This window comes from Genypterus blacodes, unplaced genomic scaffold (genome assembly GCF_046128005.1).
Source record: "Genypterus blacodes isolate CSIRO-AG114 ecotype Tasmania unplaced genomic scaffold, CSIRO-AGI_Gbla_v1 ptg000003l_1, whole genome shotgun sequence".
Lineage (NCBI taxonomy): Eukaryota > Metazoa > Chordata > Actinopteri > Ophidiiformes > Ophidiidae > Genypterus > Genypterus blacodes.
In genome coordinates this window covers 9,005,001-9,029,286 of record NW_027466817.1, presented here as the reverse complement: position 1 = coordinate 9,029,286, position 24,286 = coordinate 9,005,001, and the positions used below count along the sequence as shown (strand labels likewise).

The 24,286-nt window shown below is 47.5% G+C and overlaps 2 protein-coding genes across 3 annotated transcripts in view; one reads left to right on the top strand and one right to left on the bottom strand.

Moving 5' to 3' along the window:
• Positions 1-1,405: 1,405 nt before the first annotated feature.
• On the bottom strand, positions 1,406-7,210 carry nmd3 (NMD3 ribosome export adaptor). Of its 2 annotated transcripts, none has more exons than XM_076139932.1 (16): positions 7,098-7,210; positions 6,510-6,578; positions 6,209-6,343; positions 5,923-6,019; positions 5,725-5,805; positions 5,359-5,487; positions 5,175-5,265; positions 4,821-4,899; positions 4,623-4,719; positions 4,297-4,414; positions 3,145-3,290; positions 2,735-2,847; positions 2,432-2,504; positions 2,217-2,323; positions 2,013-2,083; positions 1,406-1,790 (listed from the first exon to the last, which is right to left on the bottom strand). In XM_076139932.1, exons 2-16 carry the CDS (start codon positions 6,551-6,553, stop codon positions 1,657-1,659), a joined length of 1,515 nt encoding a protein of 504 aa, XP_075996047.1. In that variant the 5' UTR covers positions 6,554-6,578; positions 7,098-7,210; the 3' UTR covers positions 1,406-1,656. The 2 variants fall into 2 exon arrangements, with proteins under 2 accessions (XP_075996047.1, XP_075996129.1); XM_076140014.1 differs by having other exon boundaries at positions 7,075-7,161.
• Positions 7,211-7,988: 778 nt separating this feature from the next.
• The window catches only part of ppm1lb (protein phosphatase, Mg2+/Mn2+ dependent, 1Lb), a 29,683-nt gene continuing 13,385 nt past the window's right edge, over positions 7,989-24,286 (top strand). The window contains exon 1 of the mRNA XM_076139863.1: positions 7,989-8,836. Coding sequence (XP_075995978.1) covers positions 8,441-8,836 — 396 coding nt within the window. The 5' untranslated portion in view covers positions 7,989-8,440. The remainder of the gene's footprint in view (positions 8,837-24,286) is intronic.

The following is a 24,286-nucleotide window of genomic DNA, read 5'->3' as shown; positions in this document are numbered from 1 at the left end:
GTCACTGTAACTGAACTAAATCTCAGACCCACATCAGCCTGCAGAGACCCTCAGCACAATGGCCCAGGTGCTGCTGACATTCCAAGCCTCAATGCCTCTTCTGCTTGGAATACTTTGAAAATGAGTTACAGGAGAGGGAAATATCCAGAGGCAAAGCATTGTGGGTCACGAGGGCTCTGTGTGTGTGCGCATGCAAAGCTGGTGAGAAAAGAGGTCGATCAGAGGAGAGCCCCCCCCCCCCCCCCCCCCTTCCACCCATAGGGATTCACTTCATTCACTTTCCCAAGTAGATCTGATTTCCACTAACAAGCAGCTCAGGTTAGTGAGAAACAAGAGCTACTCCTCTTCCTCCGCCTCTTCCTCCTCCTAGACACATTTAGTGTAGGTTTGGTCTGAAAGGGGAAACGATCTCAAGCACACCTGGGCGTTACGCCGCTGGAGGCTCCAAACGTGCCGCCAACCAGCCAGCAAAATCTTATGAATCTTACAAACTTATGTTGTTCATGTTCCACTCTGCAGTTTGCATGGTGCTCTGTGAGAGCTCTAATCCAGATGATCCATGTTCTCCTTGTACGATTTGTGCCTCCTCACCCAGTAAGAACTTCTCCCCATTAAAATCACCAAATGCAAACTGCAGAAATGTGATTACAGAAGGAATTAAGCCATAAAACTATGTTGATATACTTGAATAACAGCGCACATATATTTGCATTTCTTTGCCATTTATTGTTTGACTTCCAAACCCTAATTTCTATGTTATAAATATGCAGTGAAGAGAGAGCAAATTGACTTCAACTACATGTATCTTGCATGTTTCAGGCAGGACCGTGTGGGCCTGAGCTCACACAGACTGAGGGTTATGGGTTTGAATCTCCCTCATCAACCTGTGAATCACAGCGTGGAGCTCAACGTACACGGTGCAGCTGATTTGCTTTTGCATGTTTTTGCAGTCAAACGTCAGCCTTTACCACCCTATCTGTTCTGTTAAATGCACCGTAAGCAGCAGCATTAGCCCCCCCTGGTGGCTGCATCCAGCACAGCACTTCATGTTTCTGAGCCAGGAGAAGTGAACACAGTATCAAAAGCACGATAAACCTTAAAAACAAATCAGCACTTCATCCAAATTAATGCGTTTCCTCAGGTTGATGACTTATTTCCCATCTTTTTGCTGCATATAATCACAAATTAGTTTCAGATTTCCGTCTTCACGCATCGTTTTCTCCCTAAACCTTTCAACAACTTCTGCAGAGGAGAAAAGGAAAATCTGATTTTATCTTCAAATTCACAATCAGTCGACTCTTCACGGTCGATTATTAATAAGTTGCAGACCGGCTGAGGGGAGGAACATCTGGGCTACTTAGCTCAGCCTGATGGATCCAAAACAAACGCTCACAAAAAAAGAAACTCAAGGACAAGTTTTTATTTTGATATCATGATCTCGGCTCATCAAATATCACTTCAAATCTGTAAATATGTGAGGAAGATGGAAGAGTACTAAAAGTAAATATTTCATCAGCAGCAAAGACCCGATCAGTCTGAAGATGTGAAAGTTTAGTTTCTACGTCTGTTGACGTATGCGTTTGAGGGTTTCACTCAGTACAGTCAGAGCGGCGCCTGTGTTGGGTCGTAACTCATCTGTGTAATCATATGGTCGGATCATTCCGTCATCATGTCGGCTCCTTCGCCTCCTGTGGCGTCGTTCAGGCTCATCTCCTCCAGCATCTCCGTCAGGGAGATGCGAGGCGCTCCGTCGTCGTCCGTGTCGCTCTCCACCGGGATCTTTGACGCGTCTGAAAGGCAAAATCATGACTCGCCATCAGGGCTGCACGCCAGACGCACACAGGCGCAATGCTCATGAGGCCGAGCGTGTGTGTGTGTGTGTGCGAGAGAGAAAAAGATTATGCTGTCGTCTATCGTCATATCTTCATCTCATTGTCATTCGGAACCGGATCGAAACTTTCCTCCACCAGAGTAAAGTGAAAATGACGACAACATAAACTTTGGCAGCTCACCTCTGTAAATGTTGATGTTCTTCCTCAGGGCCTCGTCTTCCTCCAGGTCCTCCAGGAACTCCTGGTATTGTCTGCAGATGGAAAAGCAAATGATCACAAAGAAGTACAGCGTGCGCCTCTTCCTCACACATCTGTCCTCGTCTTCTCAGAGAGCTTTGGGACCGAGATGCTTCAGTAATAACCATGACGTTAATGAGTCTCTACCTCTCATCGACCGTGTCCAAGCCGTCCCGGTCTCTGTCCATCTCATGCAGCTTCCAGTTCCTGCGCTTGGCTCTCTTGCTGCGGTCGTAGCTCTTCTTGATCAGCACCTTAGGAGAGTCCACGACATTCACACATCAGAACCGTGAAAGCCTTTAGATATAGTAGCAGAGGTCAACGATCAATCACATGTGTGGGGTTTGGTTCTTGTGTCTTACCACATCGGGAACGTGGTGAGGGTTCATCTTGTTCAGGTTCTCGTCGTTGACGTTGGAGTTAGCAAAGTCAAAGCTGCAGGGCGAGAAGTAAACATGTGAGCCAAAACACAGATGGTTCACGTGTAGACGTTTTGTAGAAATCAAACGCATGTTATGTGTTCAAGATGGTCCTGCTGCCCAGTCACCTCTCACTGCATCACACCTAGAGTCTCCCTGCTCCTTCACACACACACACACACACACACACACACACACACACACACACACACACACACACACACACACACACACACACAGACTCACCCCAGCACCAGGTCTCCGATGTTGAGCAGGTGGCCCAGGAATGTGCGGCAGTGATACTGCTGGCTGGTGTTCAACTCTGAGGTTTTTTGCACCCAAACCTCAGCCAGGGTATGCTGTGACACACACACACACACTTGGTTTGAATCCCACGTGCAGCTTAATGGGATGGAATATTATTGATTTTTTTTTCCCAGCACCAGAAAAGCAACGTTCCCCCATGATGCAATCTGTGCCACACACACACACACACACACACACACACACACACACACACACACACACACACACACACACACACACACACACACACACACACACACACACACACACACACACACACACACACACACACACACACACACACACACACACACACACACACACACACACACACACACACACACACACACCTTATTGGATCGCGTCCCAGCTCCGGCGCCCAGCCTCTGATCTCGGATGACGTCGGTATCCATAACTATAAATTCCTCCAGTTGCCGCGGGTTACAGAGGCCGCTGAAGGGGTTGCGCCAATACGTGTTCCCGTCCACCTCAGCGACTGCAGAGGGACAAATCATTGACTCCCTCAGTAAAGTTCAATCTATTAACATAACACTTTAAATCACATTTGGAGGCCAGGAGAAGTTTAATGTTCCTAATGTTTAAATCATTTTAGATACTTATGTCTGTATTGTAAACGACATCACAGCAGGAGTGTTCAAGCACTAATGCAGTCTGGTTGTATTTCAGGGTGTAAAGGGTTAAAAGCCCAAACTGTAGATGTGGAATATGTTTTATATGTTTTTCCTCAGAGTGTTTGTGTGTGTACAGTAAATAAAATGAATCCAGGCGCGTGCACCAACACACACACACACACACACACACACACACACACACACACACACACACACACACACACACACACACACACACACACACACACACACACACACACACACACACACACACACACACACACACACACACACACACACACACACACACACACACACACACACACACACACACTAATTGCCTCTGCAGCTCATTCCTGCCTGCAGGCGTCCGTGGCTCCGCCTGCTCGGAAAAAACTTTCTCCAGCAGAAAATAAAAAAAAGTCTTTGAGCAGTAATTAAAAACGTGTGCGGCTTCAAAATGTCACAGCTCTGTGTGGAGAAAGAGGAGGAGGAGGAGGAGGAGGAGGAGGAGGAGGAAGAGCGCCTCCTTAACTCACTCACTTTAAGATGTGTTTCGCAAAAAAAAACGACGAACAGCCGCTGATTTCACCATGCTGCCATCGACTCCACCTCATAGAAGCCGACATCGCGTGAGAGCCTGTGTAACGTACACTCACTGTATGTTTCAGTGAGTGTGTGTGTGTGATGAACATGTGGTCAGCAGACTGGGGTCAGTTTAGTGCAGCGGCAGACTAAAGGAGCTCCAACACATCTGTACGCGTGAAAATAACACAGAGACAGACAGACAGACAGACAGACAGACAGACAGACAGACAGACAGACAGACAGACAGACAGACAGACACGGCGGGGGGCGGCGGACACTCACTCTGAAGCGTGTTGGGGTCGATGAGGTGGATGGTGCTGGTGACACGGACGCACACACACACCTGACCCATGTTACCCAGGCTCTGCGCCAGCCGCGGCGAAAGGCACACCACGTTGTCCTGGCAACGACACAAAGCAAACACAAGCGGATGAGGGGAGCAAAAGCGAGGTCAGAGGGACTCGACATGAAGTCCACGTTCCCCCCCGGGAGAGGCTTCAGAGGTTTGACACTCAGCTGACCTCATACACACAACACAGTCAGGAAAGTGAAGGACTGATTGTAATGATGTAATGATTGAAATGAAAAAACAACACGGTGGCGTTTACCTTGCAGACGGGGACGATCTCCATGGAGAAGGTGCTCTTATAGTTGAACGTGTTTGAGTGGATGTCGTGGGAGATGAGGCGCTGGGAAGTCTTTGACCTTTGAAAGTGAAAAGACATGTATAGGGTTTAATGTGAGGACCCAGCTCGTGTGTGTGGAAGTGTTTGTGTCTCAGTGAAATAGAGGAGCTGAGGTCTCGCCTGCAGGGGACGGTGCACTGGAGGAAGTCCACCATCTTCTGAGCGTGCTGCTTGGAGCCGTAGTAGAAATCGATCCCGTCTGAGAGAGAGAGAGAGAAAAGAGCGACACCATCAAAGCGAGCCGACAGATAAATCTATGGCAGACGCTCTGCACGGGTCGGCGCCGGCACAGAACGCAGACGCGTGCAGAAAATGCAGAAGCGGGTGGGCAGATGAGGCTCTGCTGGAAATGTGGCGGCCACATGTGGAAGCTCCCCGCAAGAGCTTTGATCTCTGGCCCAGATATGAAGAGCATGCAAGGAGCAAACTCCAATCCACCATCCGGAACCAGGAGAACAGGACACACTGACTCACCGTTGATCTCCTTTATGTTGAGGGAGTTCTGATGCAGCTTGTGCTTGAGGATCAGCTGCTCCAGATAGTAGAAGGTCTTTTTATGAGACGTCTGTGAGAGAAACGCATCAGGATCATAAATGTATAAAACAACCATCCATTAAAAACACAGTGCACAACATGAATGTTCATAAACACGCCTCACCTTCTGCCTGACTTGCACCACCGCCTTCCAGAAGTCTTTGGCCTCCACACGGTGACAGTCGTCGCACATCTGGGACATGATCACAAACTCCACCACAAACACCTGCTGCAGGATCGCACCGTTCATCACCTGCAGAGGAGCAAAGAGGAGGAGGAGGAGGAGTTACAGCACGGCACAGAAGCGAAGACGCGAAGACGACTTTAAGATGTGCTGACGTCACTGCTGGAGCAGCTTGGGAAGTGCAACAACTTCTATATATTCATTAATATATAGATACACTTAATTGTCACTTTCCCTCTTGGGATCAGTACAGCACATCTGAATTGTAAAAGCGATCCAGCAGCCACCGCGTGTTTCCTCCCTCACCTCTTTCTGGATGGTGATTTTCATCTTAATCCTCTTGGAGTGCGGCTCTGTCCACAGGAAGCCGGCATCGATCAGACGGACCTGCGAGAGAGAACGAGAGAGAGAGAGAGAGCGAGAAAGAGAGAGAGAGATCTGAGAGTCAAAACACACGCCTGGAGGAACCGCAGCCATGTTGGATCAACACAACTCAACGCTTACTTTGCTCATTGAGCCTTTGAGTTTCTTCAGGCAGAGTGCCAGCAGCTCCCTGGACTCCAGCGCACACTGCACCCATGAGGTCGGAGGCTGCAAATACCTGCAGAGGGAAGAACAGTGATGAGTCCAAGATGAACGCTGTGATGATTAATACAGCATCATTCATGTCAATGTAGTGAGGAGGGCCAAACCTGTAACAGGGTGAGTGTGTGTGAGAGATAAAGGGGCTTTCAGTGTTTTACTACAACAAAAACCATGACGTCATTACTGCGTCTGATATCAAGCTCACCGTTCACACTGCTTGCAGAAATGCACTGAGACCTGCTTGGGGATTCCCTCGGAGATGTCCACCTGTGTGCGCAGGCAGGACACACACATGTTGGCTGGGTTGGGAGGGATCGGGACGCCACAGGTGCAGCACAGGCTGGAGGAAACGTACGGGATTACAACGTGATGGACACAAACATTTATTACACATTTTACATCTCTATAGGATCAAAGTAAAGCTGATATAGCTGGATGTTAAGACAGACAGACTGAGTGTGAAGGGGACAGATGGCAGACTTTAAACACTTATAAAAGGAGCTTACATGTTGCCCTGGCTACTCGTGGGAGGAGTCTGGATGTACTCCATCCTGTTCAGCGTCAATCAGAGGAACCTGAGGACAGAAACGTGATGGATGATGATGTTACACTGTGCCTGTGCGTGATGGAGCAGCCAGGCGCCTCAGGTCAGCTGGCACAGGTCTGCTTCTATTTACCAGAGCAGAACCTCCACACGGTAAAGATCTGACGTCTGCACAAACTATCGGATCATAAAGTCAAAGTTTAGAACTCGACCCATGTGCTCATGTGTCAGAATGTAAGAATGTGTTGATACGATATGAATATAACTAAATGTAAACATGTGTACAGGTGGAATAAATAGACTAACGTTAAAAAAACGTTTGTTAAAATAGACTTATGACACTAAGCACTTTAGTTCTCTCCCCAGGTGACTCGCATCATATCCTGTTGCTTGCTAGCTAGCCGAAGCTGCGGCTCTGGTTAGCATCGAGCGCTAAACCGAACCGCTCTGTTGTAACTTCGATTGTCACCCATCAGGTAACGAACATACCACAATAAACTAAACGTTTCCGTAGTTACAGAAGTTACCGGTAAGGTGAGATCAAACTTACAGGCGTTATCTCAACACAGTTCAACGGGCACTGTGACCATCCACGTTTTCCAAAGCGAGGAGCGAGGGAGTGACGTCACACGGACCTCAAGGACCCCGCGGCTGCCCTCCGTTTGCCTGAATGAATTAACGAAACACTTTTCCATGTTACCTATTTTAGGTAAAAAACAAACAAAAAATATTATATCTTAGGCTAAAACTAGAGCAGACCAGTGAAGCTATTAGATAATTTTCATATGAAAAGTTTAAACTTCTGCTACGACTAGGACTTTGCATTAACTAGCATAGCAAAACTATCATGGGAAAGGAAGACGGGGGGGGATTCCAAATATTTTTTGTTGTGTCTGACCATTTTTGTTATCATTCCACAGATTCATTTAAAGGTTTCATCGTTATTATGACATGTTGGTCTTCTTCTTATCACGGTGTGCCTCACTCCGTATCTGTGCACCTGTGGTTGGAGCAGTAGCTATGGTGCCTTAAGGTACTGTAGGAAATTGCACTACTCAATACAAGAAGTAATTTTGATAAACGTACAAATACAAAAAAAAGTAATATCCGAATTCGAAATAAAGATGAATGCATGTTTTGGAATTTCTTTGCATGATGGTCAAAATGGGCTTTTGTAGGGAGAGAGGTAAGCTACGTTCATTTATAGGCTGACGCTTTCCTTTAACGTGTTTTTTAATCCTGTTTTTGGATTGAAGTGATTTTACAGAATGTGCTAAGTTGAGCGGTAAATCTGGTGGAAGGTGCATGACAGTCCTCGTGCATAGACAACCTGCTATCTATCTAGCTATTCTAAATATTTGAGACGTTTACGAGGGGCCTTGAAAGCAGCACCACCACCACCACGGTTTCCCCGTGCAGCAGCGGTGTGTCGTGGCCAGTGCCAGCTGGGAATGTGACCGTCAAGCACGCTCCGCTCCCGGGACGCGCACAGCCGCACGGATCCACGCAAAGGCTCCGGGTCCGAGATCTACTCGGCTCGACACAATCCGGTTTGCTGTGTTCACGGACCGCAGCAGATGGACAAGGTGGGACGATCGGCGCTTCGTTGCGGGGCTGCACGCTAGAGAACCGGGTCATAAGTGCTTCACCTCAGACGCCACTCAGCCCGAACTCTCCTACCTGGCGGGTCCGGACCAGGATGCAGCGAATGGGCCCTCTGTAAATTTTTCTCGCTTTTTCTCCCCCCCTTTTTGTTTTTATCTCTCCACGTACGATTTAAATGTGCCTCTTTCACCGCTGCCGACCCACTCACTACACCGACGATGGAGTGAGATTTGCGGCGGGGGAGAAGCGCACACAACCTGCCGCGATTTCCTGCGTGTAAACAAATAAATGCTAGAGGAGACGATGACCCTGCTGTCTCTGCTCGGCCGGATCATGCGTTACTTTCTACTCAGACCGGAGACCCTGTTCCTGCTCTGCATCAGCCTGGCTCTGTGGAGTTACTTCTTCCACACGGACGAGGTGAAGACCATCGTTAAGTCCAGCCGGGATGCGGTCAAGATGGTCAAGGGGAAAGTGGTGGAGATGATGCAGAACGACCGCTTCGGCGTGCTGGACGTCCCGGACTCGGAATTCTCCAAGACGTGGGACTTCAAGAGCAACAACGTGGCCGCGTACTCGATCCAAGGCCGGCGGGACCACATGGAGGACAGGTTCCAGGTGCTCACCGACGTCAACAAGACTCACCCGTCAATATTTGGGATTTTTGATGGTCACGGGGGAGAGGTAAGGAATGCCTGGGAGCCGAACGGCCTGTTTGTTTAGTCTCTCTCCGAGTGTGTGTGTGTGTGTGTGTGTGTGTGTGTGTGTGTGTGTGTATCTCGTGTGCAGTCAGTCCCCCCCCCCCCTCCCGTCCTCCACACACACTTCATCTGGGGGCCTTGGGCACCAGCTGGAGCCCCTATAGTGCTTTGTACTTTTATATCCCTCCTTTATCTGGTTCCAAGTGCTCCCTAAATATGGACAAGTGTTGTTTTTGTGCAGTGCCCCCCACAACACAGAGCTGGGGGCGCATTTTTGTTTTAATTTCTGTTAATGAACAGGTTTGGAAATGAAATACAACTGCATTCTGTGTGTGTGTGTGTGTGTGTGTGTGTGTGTGTGTGTGTGTGTGTGTGTGTGTGTGTGTGTGTCTCCCCCCCACATTTAGTCCAGATGACTCACTCCCCCACTCACACACATATGGGTACCAGGGCCCTAAAGTGAGCAGAATCCTACTCTGTCCACACATTTTACATTGATGTATTTTGCATTTGGAGTTGTGTTGCTTGTCTGCAGTCAGGAGGCATGAAAGCGTCACAGGGGAGCAGAATGCACTTAGTTCTAATCAGGCAGCACCTTTTCCCTGCACCAATTAGACCAAATTATCCTCCTCACACATGCAGAGTGGACAGAATTATTTCCCATTATTGCTCATTTTTCTCTTATTAATTTTCTCCATCAAATGTTAAAGTACTCAGTCAGCCATTGTGTGATTGACAGCCAGATTTACACATTATTTATGTGAAATTACAAAATCAAAGTCAGCCTATGTAGTCGGGCATCTAAGCAAATACTTGACCTTTTATCTCGTAAATAATTCCATGGTTCACATTCACTGAAAGACTTGAGAGCCATACCTCTGCCAAGGCCAAGAAGTTCTCCAATTATGACTCCAAGGACTTATGATGTAATTTCAGAGCTTATTAACGTGACCATCACTCAATTTGATTTATTGATGACTTGTGGTCCAAAATTTGTTTTAAAGTCAAAGTGGTTAATGCAGCACCACCATCAGGCTGATAGAGACGATCCTGACTGACCACCGTTATATGATCTAAAGTGGATTACAACTGTCCAGTAAGTATTTGACAGATGGACAGACGGTGATTACCTACTTGAACACCTGTTAGGCTGAGGGACTGTGGAGGAGGCGTACAGAGTGACTCCTCCTCTCCTCTCCTCTCCTCTCCTCTCCGTCTCAGTTTGACTGCTGTGGTCCGATTCAGGCTTGAACGATAACATTCTAAAAATAGGAGGCCAAAGGAAAGGAGGAGGATTGCTTTTCTTTCAGAGGAAATTAAATTTGAGGCCGCTGTGCTGACTGCTGCAGCTTTATAGACCAAACGTGGTCATCAGATTGTTTTCCCCCCGTGGCCTCGTTCCCTTGGTGGTGACCGAGCCTCTGTGTAACCTGTGAGCCTCCACACACATGGTCTCAGTGTGTGATACTCTCATGCTTTCACTAAATAGAGCCGTCCATTCTCTGGGAAATGATGTCCAAACCTTGTCACTGACATTGTTGTTTTTATGTGAGTTGGAGCATTTTTGCGATATTTACGCTGTTTGGATGAATTGTACATCTGTGAATACAACATCTACGATTATCGACTCCAGCAGCAAACTGATGTGAGAAGACAGCTGGAAGTCACTATAAGAAAGAGATCTATGAAGAAATACAGATGTTTCAGGGTCAAAGGTCATCAATCAATCAATTTTATCAATAACTTTGGAAGTGATAAGAAGTGTGTGTGTGTGTGTGTGTGTGTGTGTGTGTGTGTGTGTGTGTGTGTGTGTGTGTGTGTGTGTGTGTGTGTGTGTGTGTGTGTGTGTGTGTGTGTGTGCGATTCAGAGATACAGAGTCATAATTGTGTGGTTTCTAGTTTGGGCTTAATTTCCCTGAAAAATCATTAAATTCTGTGAACTCACTTTGAGAGGATGAGACACAAACATGGTGAACAGGAAATGAGTGAGAGGGAGGGAGAGCGAGCAAGCAAAGAGAGCGAGCGAGCAAAGAGAGCGCGAGTACGAGCCAGAGGAGAAAGGCTGTGTTGATGTAGGCGAGAACTTCCATAAAATCTCCACAGGCAACAATTTGGTGTTTTTACTCCTACATGTTCCTTTGAAGTGTGTGTATGCGTGTGTGTGTGAAATGGTTGCCAGACAGCAGCGTGCAGAAAGTTCCTCTGTTTGGGTGAACGGAGATGATTTCTTTTCTTCAGCCAGAGGGCAGCGAGCAGGCGGACAGACGCAAAGTGAATACAAGCTGCCACACACACACACACACACACACACACACACACACACACACACACACACACACACACACACACACACACACACACACACACACACACACACACACTATACAGGATTTAGCGCCTTACTTTGAGTAGAATTGAATCGAACTTGGATGTAAAACTCCTGAGTGTCACAGTGTTTGAATGCATTCGTTCAGTATTGTGTCGATGGATTTGATTGGCTGTTCAAAGTCAAAGTCAGATTTATTGTCAATTTCTTCATATATACAAGACATACAACGAGATTGAAATTACGTTCCTAACTATCCCACGGTGAAGACAGGACAAGACATTTACCAACACAAGTAACAAGTAACAAGTAACAGTAAAGTGCACAGGCAACAGCAAATGAGTTCCAAATCCAAATCAGATGCTCTGATTAGCCTCAGTTTAGTCTGAAACCATTGGATGCCAGGTGGTATTGGGGGGGATTTGCTGTAATCTGATTGGTTAATTGTTGACCTTTGCCCCCCTGGCTAAATTCACAATTCAGCATTGAGATAATTATGGGCAGATACTGGCTCACCAGAGAGTCTCTGTCTCCCTGCAGCACAGCGCTCACACCCAAAGCTAAATCACAGCATTTAACGTCACTCTATGCATTGGTGGCCTCGCTGCTGTTGGATGAGCAGATTTATCTGTCACACAAACACACAGATTTTATCTGAAACGTTGTAATAACTTCCACGTTGCGGCAGCGTGAGGCATTTGTTCCGTGCTGTGATTGGTTGTGCAGCGCCGGTCGCGTCCTGCTCCTCCCCGCTGTCAGGTTCTGGCTCCAGGCACCAAAGAATTACCTTCACAGTGGAATACAGAGAAGACATTCAGTAGTGTGTGTGTGTGTGTGTGTGTGTGTGTGTGTGTGTGTGTGTGTGTGTGTGTGTGTGTGTGTGTGTGTGTGTGTGTGTGTGTGGTCGCAGAGCTTTTGTTCTCACAGCGTCATGTATTTTCCATCAGTTCTGTGCTCTCTAACTGGGGATGGGCGAGCACAAGTAAAGACATAAAAACCAGTGGGTACACTACTGGTTTCTATTTTCAGAGCGATCCGCTCCGTCACTCTGCAGTTTGTCCTCAGCCGACCTTTGCCTGCAGCCTCAACAGCATTTTCTTACGTTATTCTTGACTTCGCTGGAAAACTTGTAGCACTGAAGTAAGTTTGTGCACTGGTTTGTTATGGAGGCTTATCTTCTCCTGGTTCAGGCTCAGGCTATGTAACCATAATAATCACCTGAAAATGTGTAAACGTTGACTGTTCACTGCAGGCATGAAGACAGCTCAGCCAATCATCAAGAGGTATTCTGGGTCATGCCCTCAGCTCACCTATCAAAGAAAAGCTGGCACACTGGAGGACATAATTACTGCTCAGATTATTGAACAAAGTACCTTCAATGTTTCTAGAAGTCATACATCGTATAAATTAGCTGAAGCTACTGTGACTGATGCATGATGGGTGGATCAGAGTCCAAGACGTTCACTCACATTCAAAACACTTTCCTGTCACGTTAAACATTGTAGATCATCGTTAATTAAACACAAGAGGGGGGGAAATCCTCTACTCACTCTCACTGTGTACCTGCCTCCAGGGTAGCAACACTGACAGGTTGGAGACAGCATGATGTTTTTTACGGTGTAAACAGAGTCCAGCGGGTTGAAGCTGTTGTTGTGACATCCAGTCTGTAGAAGAAGCTGAGACATATTGAAAACTGCTGTGTGTGTGACTAACACTGACTATTGGTCATTAATCTATCAGATTTGTTGGCCAAACATTGAAAAACACACTTGGAAAAAACAGCAAATACTCAAGTAGACAAAACTTTCAAGAACAATCGATGCAGGAATGCCAGGCACGTTTACCTGCGACCTCACACTGAAACCTTTTTTTACTGCATATATTTTTTTATGTGTTTGTTACTGCGGGAGCACAGCGGTATAATGCAATTGTGTGTGATTTGTATGCGTGGGAGGAGGCGTCCAGTTTAGATACCAAGCATTAAAGTCTGCTGAACCCTCTGGAGAGATGAAAGACAGAGCCGGGCTGAAACTAACGGCACCACCGCCTTTACAGGATTAGAGAGCGAGACGGGGAGAGCAACGTATGAATGCATGCTTGTTAGGCTTTCATCATGCAGAAATGTGTGCGTGTGTGTGTGTGTGTGTGTGTCTGTCATGCACGTAAATCCTCTTGCATCTTGCACTGCAGTGCTGCGCTGAAAATGACCACTGCTTTCCTCAAAAGCTGTGCCGAAGCACTTCAGTCTTTTGCTTTGGCGGTTGAATACATTCTGGGTGTGTCACATAACAATTAACGACACATGATGTGGTAAGAACGTTGTGTGTGTGTCAAATCCATGATTCAGAATGTGCGTTGACAGTCTCTGGGACGCGATTATCAATAATTGGAGCAATAAGTTTCAGTTTGTTTGAATATGTTACAGTGTGTGTTACAGTGTGTGTTACAGTGGAGGTGTTGTAACTGCAGCGTATTAGGGTCATTACAATAATCCCTGATAATCCTGCAGGCCGAGATGACGTGGCGACGGCGGCAGAGCTCAAAGGGTTAATGATTCAGGCATGAGATGAGAGCAGCGTCTCTGTATTTCTGCTATTTTGTCTTCCAGAGAGAGACAAGACGCAGTGAGATGCCAGCGGCCTATCAGCTCCCGACACCTGTTTCACACCATCTCACACCACGTCTTCAGTCGCCGCCCACAGGCACGATGTCACACAGACTTAGCGGCTGCTTGTTCTGCTCTACGCGACATTTACTAACAATCAGGCGGAACAATAATAGAAACGGTGGAGGAAAGTCAAACGGGCGGCCCTCCTTATTGGGGGGCGTCCTGCTTTAGGGACATGCATACTTTCACCCGCCAGCTCATTCCCCTAAATAAACTATGACTCGTAGCAAATTTGATCCGCGGGCTGGTACAGTGAACACACACCAGCATCAACCTCAGACTGAAGACTTTGTCCTTCAGTATTCCCAGACTGAATTCCTGGCAGTCCGTCCCGCATCCTCGACCTCGCCGAAGCGCAAAAGACGAAGATCGGTTACATCTCGATTCTCACGTTACTATTATTACTGTGACTATCATCTTCATCTTCATCTTCCGGGAGGCGTTTGGTTCTCCGCCGCTCCTTCCTTGATTTCAAGTGAAGTGGAAAGAGGTCGCGTTCCTTTGGAAAATGCTTGTCCTGCACGGAAGAGGCCAGAGAGTCTTCTGACCTTTTTCGGTGTTGATGTTTGCTCTCGCTTGTTTCCAGCCGGCTGTCGCATCGCCGACTCACAGAGTGGAACACGACAAACCGTCATGCTGAAATAAAGAGACGCTTGGGCTGCGACCAAGAAACCCAAAGGTTTCACTCTGCAGTAAACATTACATCGCCTTTTTCCATAACATACAGGTTCATGCGGGTCTCTGAGGGTCCTGCTTTGTGATGAAGGTCCCACCAGGCTCAGCACCTCGTCATCATCAGCCTGTGTGCTTGAGTTTGGGAACAGAATGTCGGAGTTGTTGCGACATGCCGGAAGGGAAAGCGATCCTGTAATTGATGCGCTGTGTCCGTGACTTGTAGCTAACCGTGATGCTGATGGCATGAGGGAAAACAAGAAGCAGAGTTTTTCAACGTTACCCACGGCAACAAGCTTCTGTCTTGTAGCGTGTACTCCCCTTATCCAGAAATAGAGCGGCAGAGCAGGAAACAGAGCTGGGACTGGGATCACCAGAACTTCACCAATACACACAAAACACCTTCTCAACCTTCTAAAGACCCATTTCAGTTCTTCCTGACGTTTGCTCTCTGTGGTGTTTAGCTTCTGTCCGTCCTCTCTCAGCAATGTTTGTTAAGACCAACAAGAGGTCCAGCAGTGAGCAAGTTGATGAAGCTGTTGTGTTTGTTTGCCAAACGCCCCCCTCTCCTCCTCCCCCCTCCCTCGTCCTCCCCCGTCCTCCCTCTTTGTCTCTCTCTGTGTGTTGGCACTGACTGAATTGGCCGCAAACTAGCCGATCTCTGAAGCCACCACGTCAACCTTGCTGTCCCCCATTATCGCCTCCCAATCATCCCACTGTGTGTGTGTGAGCCCCCCCCCCCCGCTCATTGTGCCGCACTAATGTAACCCCCATCAAGTGTTCTCCGTTTTAAATGCCAAGCATACCGATTGCGTGAGACGTATAGACTTAGGGTTTAAGCGTCTCTCTCTTCCTAATACTCGCCTACAGCAATGCTGCACTTATCCGTCCATCGCCGAGCTATTGGACCGTATAGACTTAAGTCTGTGTTTGTTCAGGAGCTGATTAGATTCTAAATCAAATCACATGGTAGGACGAGACTGGGCTGTAGTGTGAAGAGGGAGGAAGGCGGCCAGAGAGGGAGAGAAGAAAGAGAACATGATATATTTTGGATTAAATGCATAAAAAAACAGAAGCAAAATTAAAACAGAAGAAATGGAATCCAGCAAAATGAAAATGGAGTTGATCAGATTCCGCTGGGCCTTAGACTACAGGAGAGGAGGAGGAGGAGGAGGAGGAGGAGGAGGCGTGGTGTTTGTCTGTGTGTGATGAGTCAGTGGGATTTTGCCCACTCGCTATCTTGGCAGCACGAAACGGCAGAAGAAGAATGTTGGCGGAGAGCGAAGCAAAGCCGCAGCTGCTCACACTTAACGTCACCAGCGACCATTGTGTGCAGGAGAGCAAACTCAGGTGCAAAAACACACAACACAACACATCTGTTACTGCTACACACACGTCATACATCCATGTGTGTGTGTGTAGTTTTATGATTACCCAGAAATAGAGCTTCACAGGCCGCTACTCTGGACCAGGCTGCTAGAAACCAACAGAACCTCGCCACTAAAGGTCACTTTGACACACTGACATGAAAGCACAAAACATATATATTTTTGTGTTTCAGTTTAGTTTTCAGTCAGCACCTCTCCTGACGTTAAAACAAAGTATTATGTGAGATGCTGAACGTCCCCCTCTGTCCCCGCTTGTTGTGTTTGGTTCGACTTTGTATCCTGGAGTCGGTCTGCCGGACACATGTGGCCCTCGGCGTTCCAGGCATCCATCCATCCATCCAGACAGAAGGAATGCTGCTGATATGACTGTTTGATATTAGCAGATGGTTTCTATTCACGGGAGGAACCTCTGAGCTGCGAACGCTCGGCTAACCCCGGAGCAGCGCGCCTTTCCTTTACGCCGTAATGAAGGCTCATGGGACAAAAGGCAGAGGATGGCACTCAGCGGGTTTAAGATGGGAGGATGAGGGATTTCATACATGCATCCTAAGTTAGACTAACTTTGCCTCCCTGCTATGCACTCTTGATTATGGCCCTTTTGAGATTTATGACCCAGCGGTTTCAGTTTTTTTTTTTTTTCCACCCTGTTGTTTTCCTCTGCGGTTGCCTTAGTTTCTTCCAGGGCGTGAAGTGTGAAGGACAGCGCATGATACCACCAAGGCCTCCTCCTGAATGTGCTTCGATAAATCTAGAGAGCAAACAGATGAAGATGGAGGGAACGGGACATAACATGGAGGACGGGGGGCAGATTGAGAGTTATTCGCAGTAAATTTGAAGTCAAGGCTGAGCATTTATTGGAATAACTGCGATAAATAAACGGAATCTCCAAACGGCGCGATGGGACGTCGATTCTGTCTGCGTTTGTCTGAATGATGTCGGGGGCGACAGAGAGCAAAGATGAGTGTAAACCTCACACACTGGAAGTTTTGTCTATTGTCATTGTGAGGACATACTGTAGCTGTGGCTAGAATCATGCGTTTGGTGATGTGACTGTGTGTTTGTGCAGGATCACTCAGGTAGCTACAAGAAATCTGATCCCTGAGCCGCTCACATCCAGTCAGCAAATGCTAAGACAGCAGAAATTGATCCAATCTGGGCCGGATCGTTGGTGCAGTCAATTTGGCTTTGAGACCCTGATGCTGCCTGATCCCATAAGGCTGGAATCCTTATGACTGATGATCAAATCTTTCAAACAACAAAACGAGGGGTAAAACTGGCACACTGCGCCCAGATTTAGCTTAGTCTCAGTCAGAGTGATGTCATCTGTTCCCTAATGTTCAGTCCTCTGAGTTGTGTCATTGGCCTCATTCAGTAAATCACTAACTGCACACATACACATACACACACACACACACACACTCTTGTTAATAAACATCCAAGCTAAATCTTCAACATGGAGGCTTAACATGCTTGAATGAGTTCATCCAGCCAGGTTTGGAGTCCAATAACAAGCAACACTGACATGTTGGAAACGGCACGTGATTGCTGTGTTTTCTTTCCTCTCATAGTTTAAAGGAGGCGTAAACAGCACCCATGATCCTCTGGGGTTGAAGCGCCCACTGTAACGTTCAGGCTGGAGAGGAAACTGCACTGACTGACTGATTATTACCCTTAAAATGCTTTTCAGGTTGAGGAATACGACTTGAATGTGACTGGACTCATTTCCTTGTGTCAAAGTGATTTAGGTGGTAAAGAGTGATAACTGTAAACGCAGTGCTGCAGTGTAACGGCCCAATCTGCTCTCTGGATGTTAATACTTGAACTTCTTTCACTGCGCAGAAGAAAACAAGGCCCCAGCTGAGCTAAAATTAGTTACTGGCTGTTTTCCTTCACTCCTTAAACCTGATTGGACTGGTGCCTTCATGTCAAAGTCAATTAGGTGGTAAACAGTCATTATGATAAAAAGTGACGGTGACACATGCTGCTCAACTCTGCTGCACAGCCAAGTTCCCATACAGCGTAATGAGGGAACGATGTGCAGCCAAAGAGCAAAACCAGCGGCCCAGTTTCCAAACGCTGGCCCGTTACGGCTCAGAACCACACCGGGGGCGTTTGCTGCGTGTTCAGGAAGCTTAATGCAAAAAAACATCCAGTCCTTCTGCTCTTCAGACAAAAATGCTTTGAATCATTTTTGTTTACGCGTAAGCTGCGTTTGTAGTCTTGCCTGCGTGATGCGGACGGGCAGCAGGGCCAGCAGGCGGCGGGCCAGACTCCTACAAGGAAGCCCAATTTCCACAGCAGGTGCGGCACCATCACGGAGCAGAACCCCCCCCCCCCCCCCCCCCCCCGCCCCCCCAGTCCACTCTGACCCGCTCACTCTTTCCAGCTTTAGATACCACTGCCACTGACACTGACACCCTCCACCCCCCCACCCGTCAGCTAAGAATAGCAGCGAGCAGGAGCCCCTCTGTCTCTCTGGATGTGTTTATGGACACATTTGGACCTCACGTCTCCGCCCCAGCACCTTTTGCAGCGCGTATCAGAGACTGAAGAGAAAACACTGACGCAGCAACTGGGATCTGAGCCTAATTTTAACCTGATTTGGGTCCAGATTCATAAGCAGGCAGTAAACGCGTCGCTCCACACTAAATCTCTTCCACGGTAATTTCAGCTCATTTTAATTAGCGCACCTGAATCCCATTACGCCGCCCCGTTATCTACAGGCTCACTGCAGCCAAACACAATGCAGAGGCTAATGAGGTAATGCATATGTAAGATGTGTGGATGGAAACATAGACGGAGGAATGGAGGCTCGCCAATGAAAACTTACATTTATCACAGAGGAGCTCAGAGCTTTCAGACGAGCTTTTGGACAGAGAGGGGATTTAAAAGACGCAGCGTTCAGTGGAAATGCATCAACAGCAAAACAAAGACGAATGATCGATCGCAGAACGCCTCAATGTGGTCGCACGCCTGAAAAGAACAAAAGCCCCGGGCGAGAAGAGAGAGAGGAAGTGTAAAGAAGAAAGCCTGGAGAAGAATAGGGAGAAGAACGTTTAGGCCAAAGCAGCTAGGATGTTTAACGTAGACGCAGAGGAGAGAAACACACACACACACACACACACAAGGAGCAGGAGAGACCCATTACACACACACACACATGGAACAACAGACGGTTAAAAGGTCAGAAAGTAACAATTCTAACTAACGATCTGAACTGATGATCACTACGGCAACTTCCCAGATGAGCATGAATGAATGAATCGACCCGCAGCCTCTAGGTTAGTGACAGTTTTGTGTGTTAAAGCAAAGACACACACACACACACACACACACACACACACAGCCTCCCCTCAGGACGTGATGCAGCAGACTCGTTAATATTTCAGAGCTGTGATAAATAAGTCAGACTGCAGAGAGATAAGGTGATGCTGCGGCGGCGGGATGGTGGGGGAAGAGGGGGGGGGTTGGAGAAGGTAGAAAAGGAGAAGAGGAAGTGGTGACGGATTGGTGGAAAGTAAAAGCTGGAGAGAGATAAATAAAGCAACGGTGCAAAAGGTCAGAGGAGGAAAGGTAGGAAAAGGAAAAAGCCTAGAGAAGAGCCGGAGATGAATCCTGTTCAGTCCGTCCGTGTCTCCTTATACATTATTGGGTTTGAAGTGTGTATTTTTGTAAACATCCCAAGTAAGCGAAGCTGATTTAAGACGTGAACAAGAAGCGTCTGGTGTGATTCCAGTGCGAGTTTGATCAGATGTTTGATCCAAAGGAGGGAATCTCTGTCCTGAATCGTTCCTCCTCCACCCGGAATCTCCGGTTTCACTCCCCTGACAGCAGGAGACACTCGGTCGGGGAGGGGGGAGTGAATGACAGATTTTGATTTCTAAGGACAAAAGAGGTGAAGGGATCAGAGGGAGAGAGAGAGAGGAGAAAGATGAGTAGGTGAGGGGAGAGGATGGAGGGAGGGAGAGAGAGAGGAAACAGAGAGCGTCAGTGTAGGAAAAGGTCAACGGAGACAGCGAGCAGTGTGGGAGAGACGATGAAGAACAGAAGAAAGAGAAGGGAGAAGTATGTCGCCGCCTTCAAGCTGACAAGGCCAGGCAGAAAACTTCAGGCGGAATCGTACTCGCGGCTTGTTGTGCCTGTTGGGACCTGTGATTGTTCCGGCGTGCAAATACACGTTTGTCATGTTGGTGATTGATATTCTGAGCATTCGTGGACGAAATATCTGGACCTGCGACCGCTCCAAAAGTATGTAGAAGTCATAAATATCATGCAACTTCCACAGGTCGTATCCAATCAGAATGTAGCTCATGGTGGGAGGAGCCAAGTCTCTCTCTCTCTCTTTCTCTCTCTCTGGATTCTGCTGCTTCTTTCCATCATCTCTCGCCCACTTGTCTGTTCCCATTTCTTCCCTTTATCGTTGGACTTTATTCTTAGTTTCTCTCTCTCTTGTGTGCGCTCGCTCGCCCGCCTCTGGTTCTGTCTGCACGTTGACCTCTTAGCTCCCGGGCAGCGACATTTACAGGTCAAGTTTATTTTTGCAGCTCAATATCAGGTCCAACGTCTCAACGGGCTTTACACACACACACACAAACTCACACACACAAGTTCCTGACTGTGAAGTAAGACGAGGAAAAACTCTGAGGGGAAAGAAGGAGAAGAAACCGTGGGAGAGCAGCCAGGTGACAGGAGCCAAAGGTGGGAAACAAATTACGGCGAGACAGAAGAGACGTAATGAAATAATGCAGGAAAATCTAATAAATGCAACACTTGAGTCCAAGCAGACGATCTGAAGTCCACAGGGAGAGAGAGGGAGTCGTGTTATTGCCCAGATCGCAGTACTGTACTGCCTTTGTGCAACGCTGAACGCCGGCTTGTATCACGGCGTTTCTCTCGCCGTGTCATAATCATTTAGCTTTTGTCCTCAAAACCAGAGGCCCGAGAATACAATCAATGTTCTGATTGATGGAGGCCTGGGCTCTACACAAACACACACACACACACACACACACACACACACACACACACACACACACAGAGCTTTCATTTTGTGTGTTTTGAAAGAGCAGCAGTGGATGAAGTAGATGAGTATTGATTTTTATGAGCGCCATGTTTATCAGTGTGTGTGTGTGTGTGTTTGTGTGTGTTTTATCTGTGGTCATCTTGAGTTAATTTTCCTCTGTGTGAGTTTGTGAGTGAGTAGGATGGAAACTCGGGAGTAGGTGAGGGGCATGATGGGATATGAAAAGCGTCATGAGGTGGTGTGTGTGTGTGTGTGTGTCAGCCGCAGTGACACCGGCTGACTGCTGCATTATTAAAATGAAAAACCATCAGTTTATTCACACGTGCATCTGCTGCAAACACATCAGCAGAAATTTCACACGCTTGTTTTTTTTTATGTTCGACCCAATTACAGGACCACCGCCTGCTGCTCACACACAGCACACGTGTGTAAACGCACATATAAGTGAGATATCAGGCTTCTGCTCTCCATTAGCACCTCTTCATGTCAGCACGACAGTTTTACAAGAAATCTTGCGAGAAATGGCCAAGCGGAGACGCAGCAACTCGCCACCAGAGCGACGCAGGTTTCCCTTCCAGTGCCTCTGCAGTGCCTCCTACTGGTGAGTCGAGGGGGACATGTGAGTCTCTCAGACTCGCAGGCGGCATTGTGGCAGCGTCACGGCGTGTTTGCAGTCTGTAGAGGAGGCGAAAGCACGGTTAGCGCATTGGTTGTTGAGGGAAAGCTGTCAAGTAGAATAAGTGCAGAGGAAACGGAACAAAAGGACCAGATAATAAACAAAGAAATGGCGGCAGATTTCTTTAGAATTTTGAACCGCCGGCGTCTGTCCTGAGAATAAACTCGTATATATTCAACTCTGCTGGTGGCCGATGGCTCACGTGGGTTTCTATGACTGTGCCAAAGAGGCCAGCTGTATGGAGATGAGTGCCTCCATGAATGGACAGGCACAGGAAGCGGCCAACACAGGCCAGGAAGCTGTCGACTCAGAGGACGGTGGTGGCGGCCTCTTGGCGCCGTTTGCCTCAGTGTTCGTTGTGGCGGTGAGACTCTTTCAGAATGACAACGACTCTTACGACTCCATCTGGAGGAACCTGATGAAGACACAGTCAGCTCAGCTTCATGTTCATATGGAGGCACTGAGGAGTAAAGGAGCAGATGTCAAAGTGTTTGGTTGAACTGTGGTCAAAATGTTTTTATTGCTTGCTAGTTTTTGCAGTGAGACGATTTAATTAGCAAAATGTAAATGAGACAAGTTTTTTTTCCGAATCACTGGCTATGTTTTGTTTTATGTTGGTTTCCGGGGGTAACAGAGTTTTTTTGCGTGGAGGAGAAGGAGACTGAGATCCATACGAGTTTGAATGTAGCGGAAAGTTTGCTCCCAGTTAGTCCCTGAAGGAAGTGAGATAAAGAGTCCAAACCAACTAACCTATATTTCTGAAAGTTACAAATTGAAAAATGTGTAATAGAAACGCACAAAATTCTCAAATGTTTGTGGCCGTTTGATTAGTTAGTAATTTATACTGAAATGGAAGCGACTTTACGCCTTAAAAGGTCACTGATGACCAAAGAAGGCATCTAAGGACTTGCTGCTGCTTTGCTTTGTACCATACTGTCTGTGTGTGTAAATATGTACTGTGTGTGTTTGTAATAAAAGACACATGCGATTAATCTTCCAGGACATCCGCTGTACTAATGAATCAACCAGGAAATAATTGATATAGGGCTTAAATCTCAGCAGGGGGTACCAACATGCACCACACAGCCATCCTGTGTGTGTGTGTGTGTGTGTGTGTGTGTGTGTGTGTGTGTGTGTGTGTGTGTGTGTGTGTGTGTGTGTGTGTGTGTGTGTGTGTGTGTGTGTGTGTGTGTCATTCATTAGCTTCTAATGGAAGGCCCTGCTGTGGCGGCTCACACCAGCTCTGTTCATACCGTAATGTATGTGCAAGTTGTTAAGCAGTACATAAATCCTGACTGCAGTGTGTGTGTGTGTGTGTGTGTGTGTGTGTGTGTGTAAAAGGTGGGTGTTGAAGGTTGCCACCCTGGCGAGTATGAATATTCATGCAATTGATGTATCTGTGCCTGCCAGAGAACACAGGCTCCAGATTGCAGGAATACAAATAAGAACACGTACATATGCCAACAGTGTGATGTGTGTGTGTGTGCGTGTGTGTGTGTGTGGGCGCAGTGGGAGAGATTATAGGCCCTGGAGTGCACAAGCAAAGTGTGTGAGAGAGAAAGAGGCTGACATTTACTTAGTTTTCCTCCTCCAGGCTCTTTGTGCCCCACATTCACACTGGGGAGAGGAGCTGCTGGTCCAGGCAGCTAAAGTGGAGCCGCTGCACTGAGACGTCTCCTCCCTCAGCTCCTCACTGTGGGGGAACACAGATCACCATTTATTCACTAAACACAGGCAAACTTTTAAAAAGTAGTCAGAGTTGAGCAGTGAGTTGTCGGTGTTCAGTGAAGTGAAGATGAGGAGTAAACATGGAGCAGCTTTGCATCATCTCATCTCATCGCTCTCTGGGGATTAATAATCATTCCCTCCTCAAATCTGTCAAATGTTTGGACTCTAATGAGAGAAAGCAGCATGTGCAGGTTTCTAACTTGAGGACTGTGTGTCCCCCTGCAGTTCCTCCTTGGTTCTCCACCAGCTCCACTTCTTTACATTTGGAACCTAAGACGTCTCCACAGTTTGTCTGCTATCTTCTTACACGTCTTCATCAGTTCTGGCGTGGTGCTGTTGCTTTGTATCCAGTAGAGCTGTAACTTCTCTTCTCATTCAATCCAAGAAAATCTCTTGGCTCCACACCAAACAGAACACGGCATGCAGGCAGCACGACTCCGTCCTGATGAAGAGAAGTGGAGCCGCTGCTGAGCTGATTCACATTCAGGAAGTGATTGGGCTGAGAGCCATCAGTCTGTTTAACACACACACACACACACACACCTCGGAGAGAGAGAGATGGCAGCTTGTGCCCTTGCAGCGACAGTCGGGTCCATTACAGGAAGTGAAACCCATACGTTAAACGTAAACAGTTAATCCCCGGCTGACTTTAGCCTCACAGTATGAGAACCCGTCAGTTTCACACTGAGCTTTATCTTGCAGAGGCTCGGTGAGGCCAAACGTGATTCATGTCACTGCAGAAGCTCGCAGGCATTTGAGGCGTCGCTGCATGTGAGGAACACATCCATCTGGTTTTTCACAGCAAGATTCAAATATTTGAATGCAGTCTGCAATATTTGAATACTTGGACGTTTTGTGTCTTTTCACACGTCAGACACTCGGGATCCAAGTGATGTAGTTTCATGTGACAGGACGACATACACGCTTTTTTATAACGACTGTTGCAGAACTT

Coding starts and splice junctions, on each gene's coding strand:
- nmd3 (XM_076139932.1), bottom strand. CDS start 6,553: ATGGAGTACATCCAGACTCCTCCCACGAGTAGCCAGGGCAACAT. Junction 6,344..6,509: donor ACGAGTAGCCAGGGCAACAT/GTAAGCTCCTTT, acceptor CGTTTCCTCCAG/CCTGTGCTGCACCTGTGGCG. Junction 5,266..5,358: donor TGGTGCAAGTCAGGCAGAAG/GTGAGGCGTGTT, acceptor TTTCTCTCACAG/ACGTCTCATAAAAAGACCTT.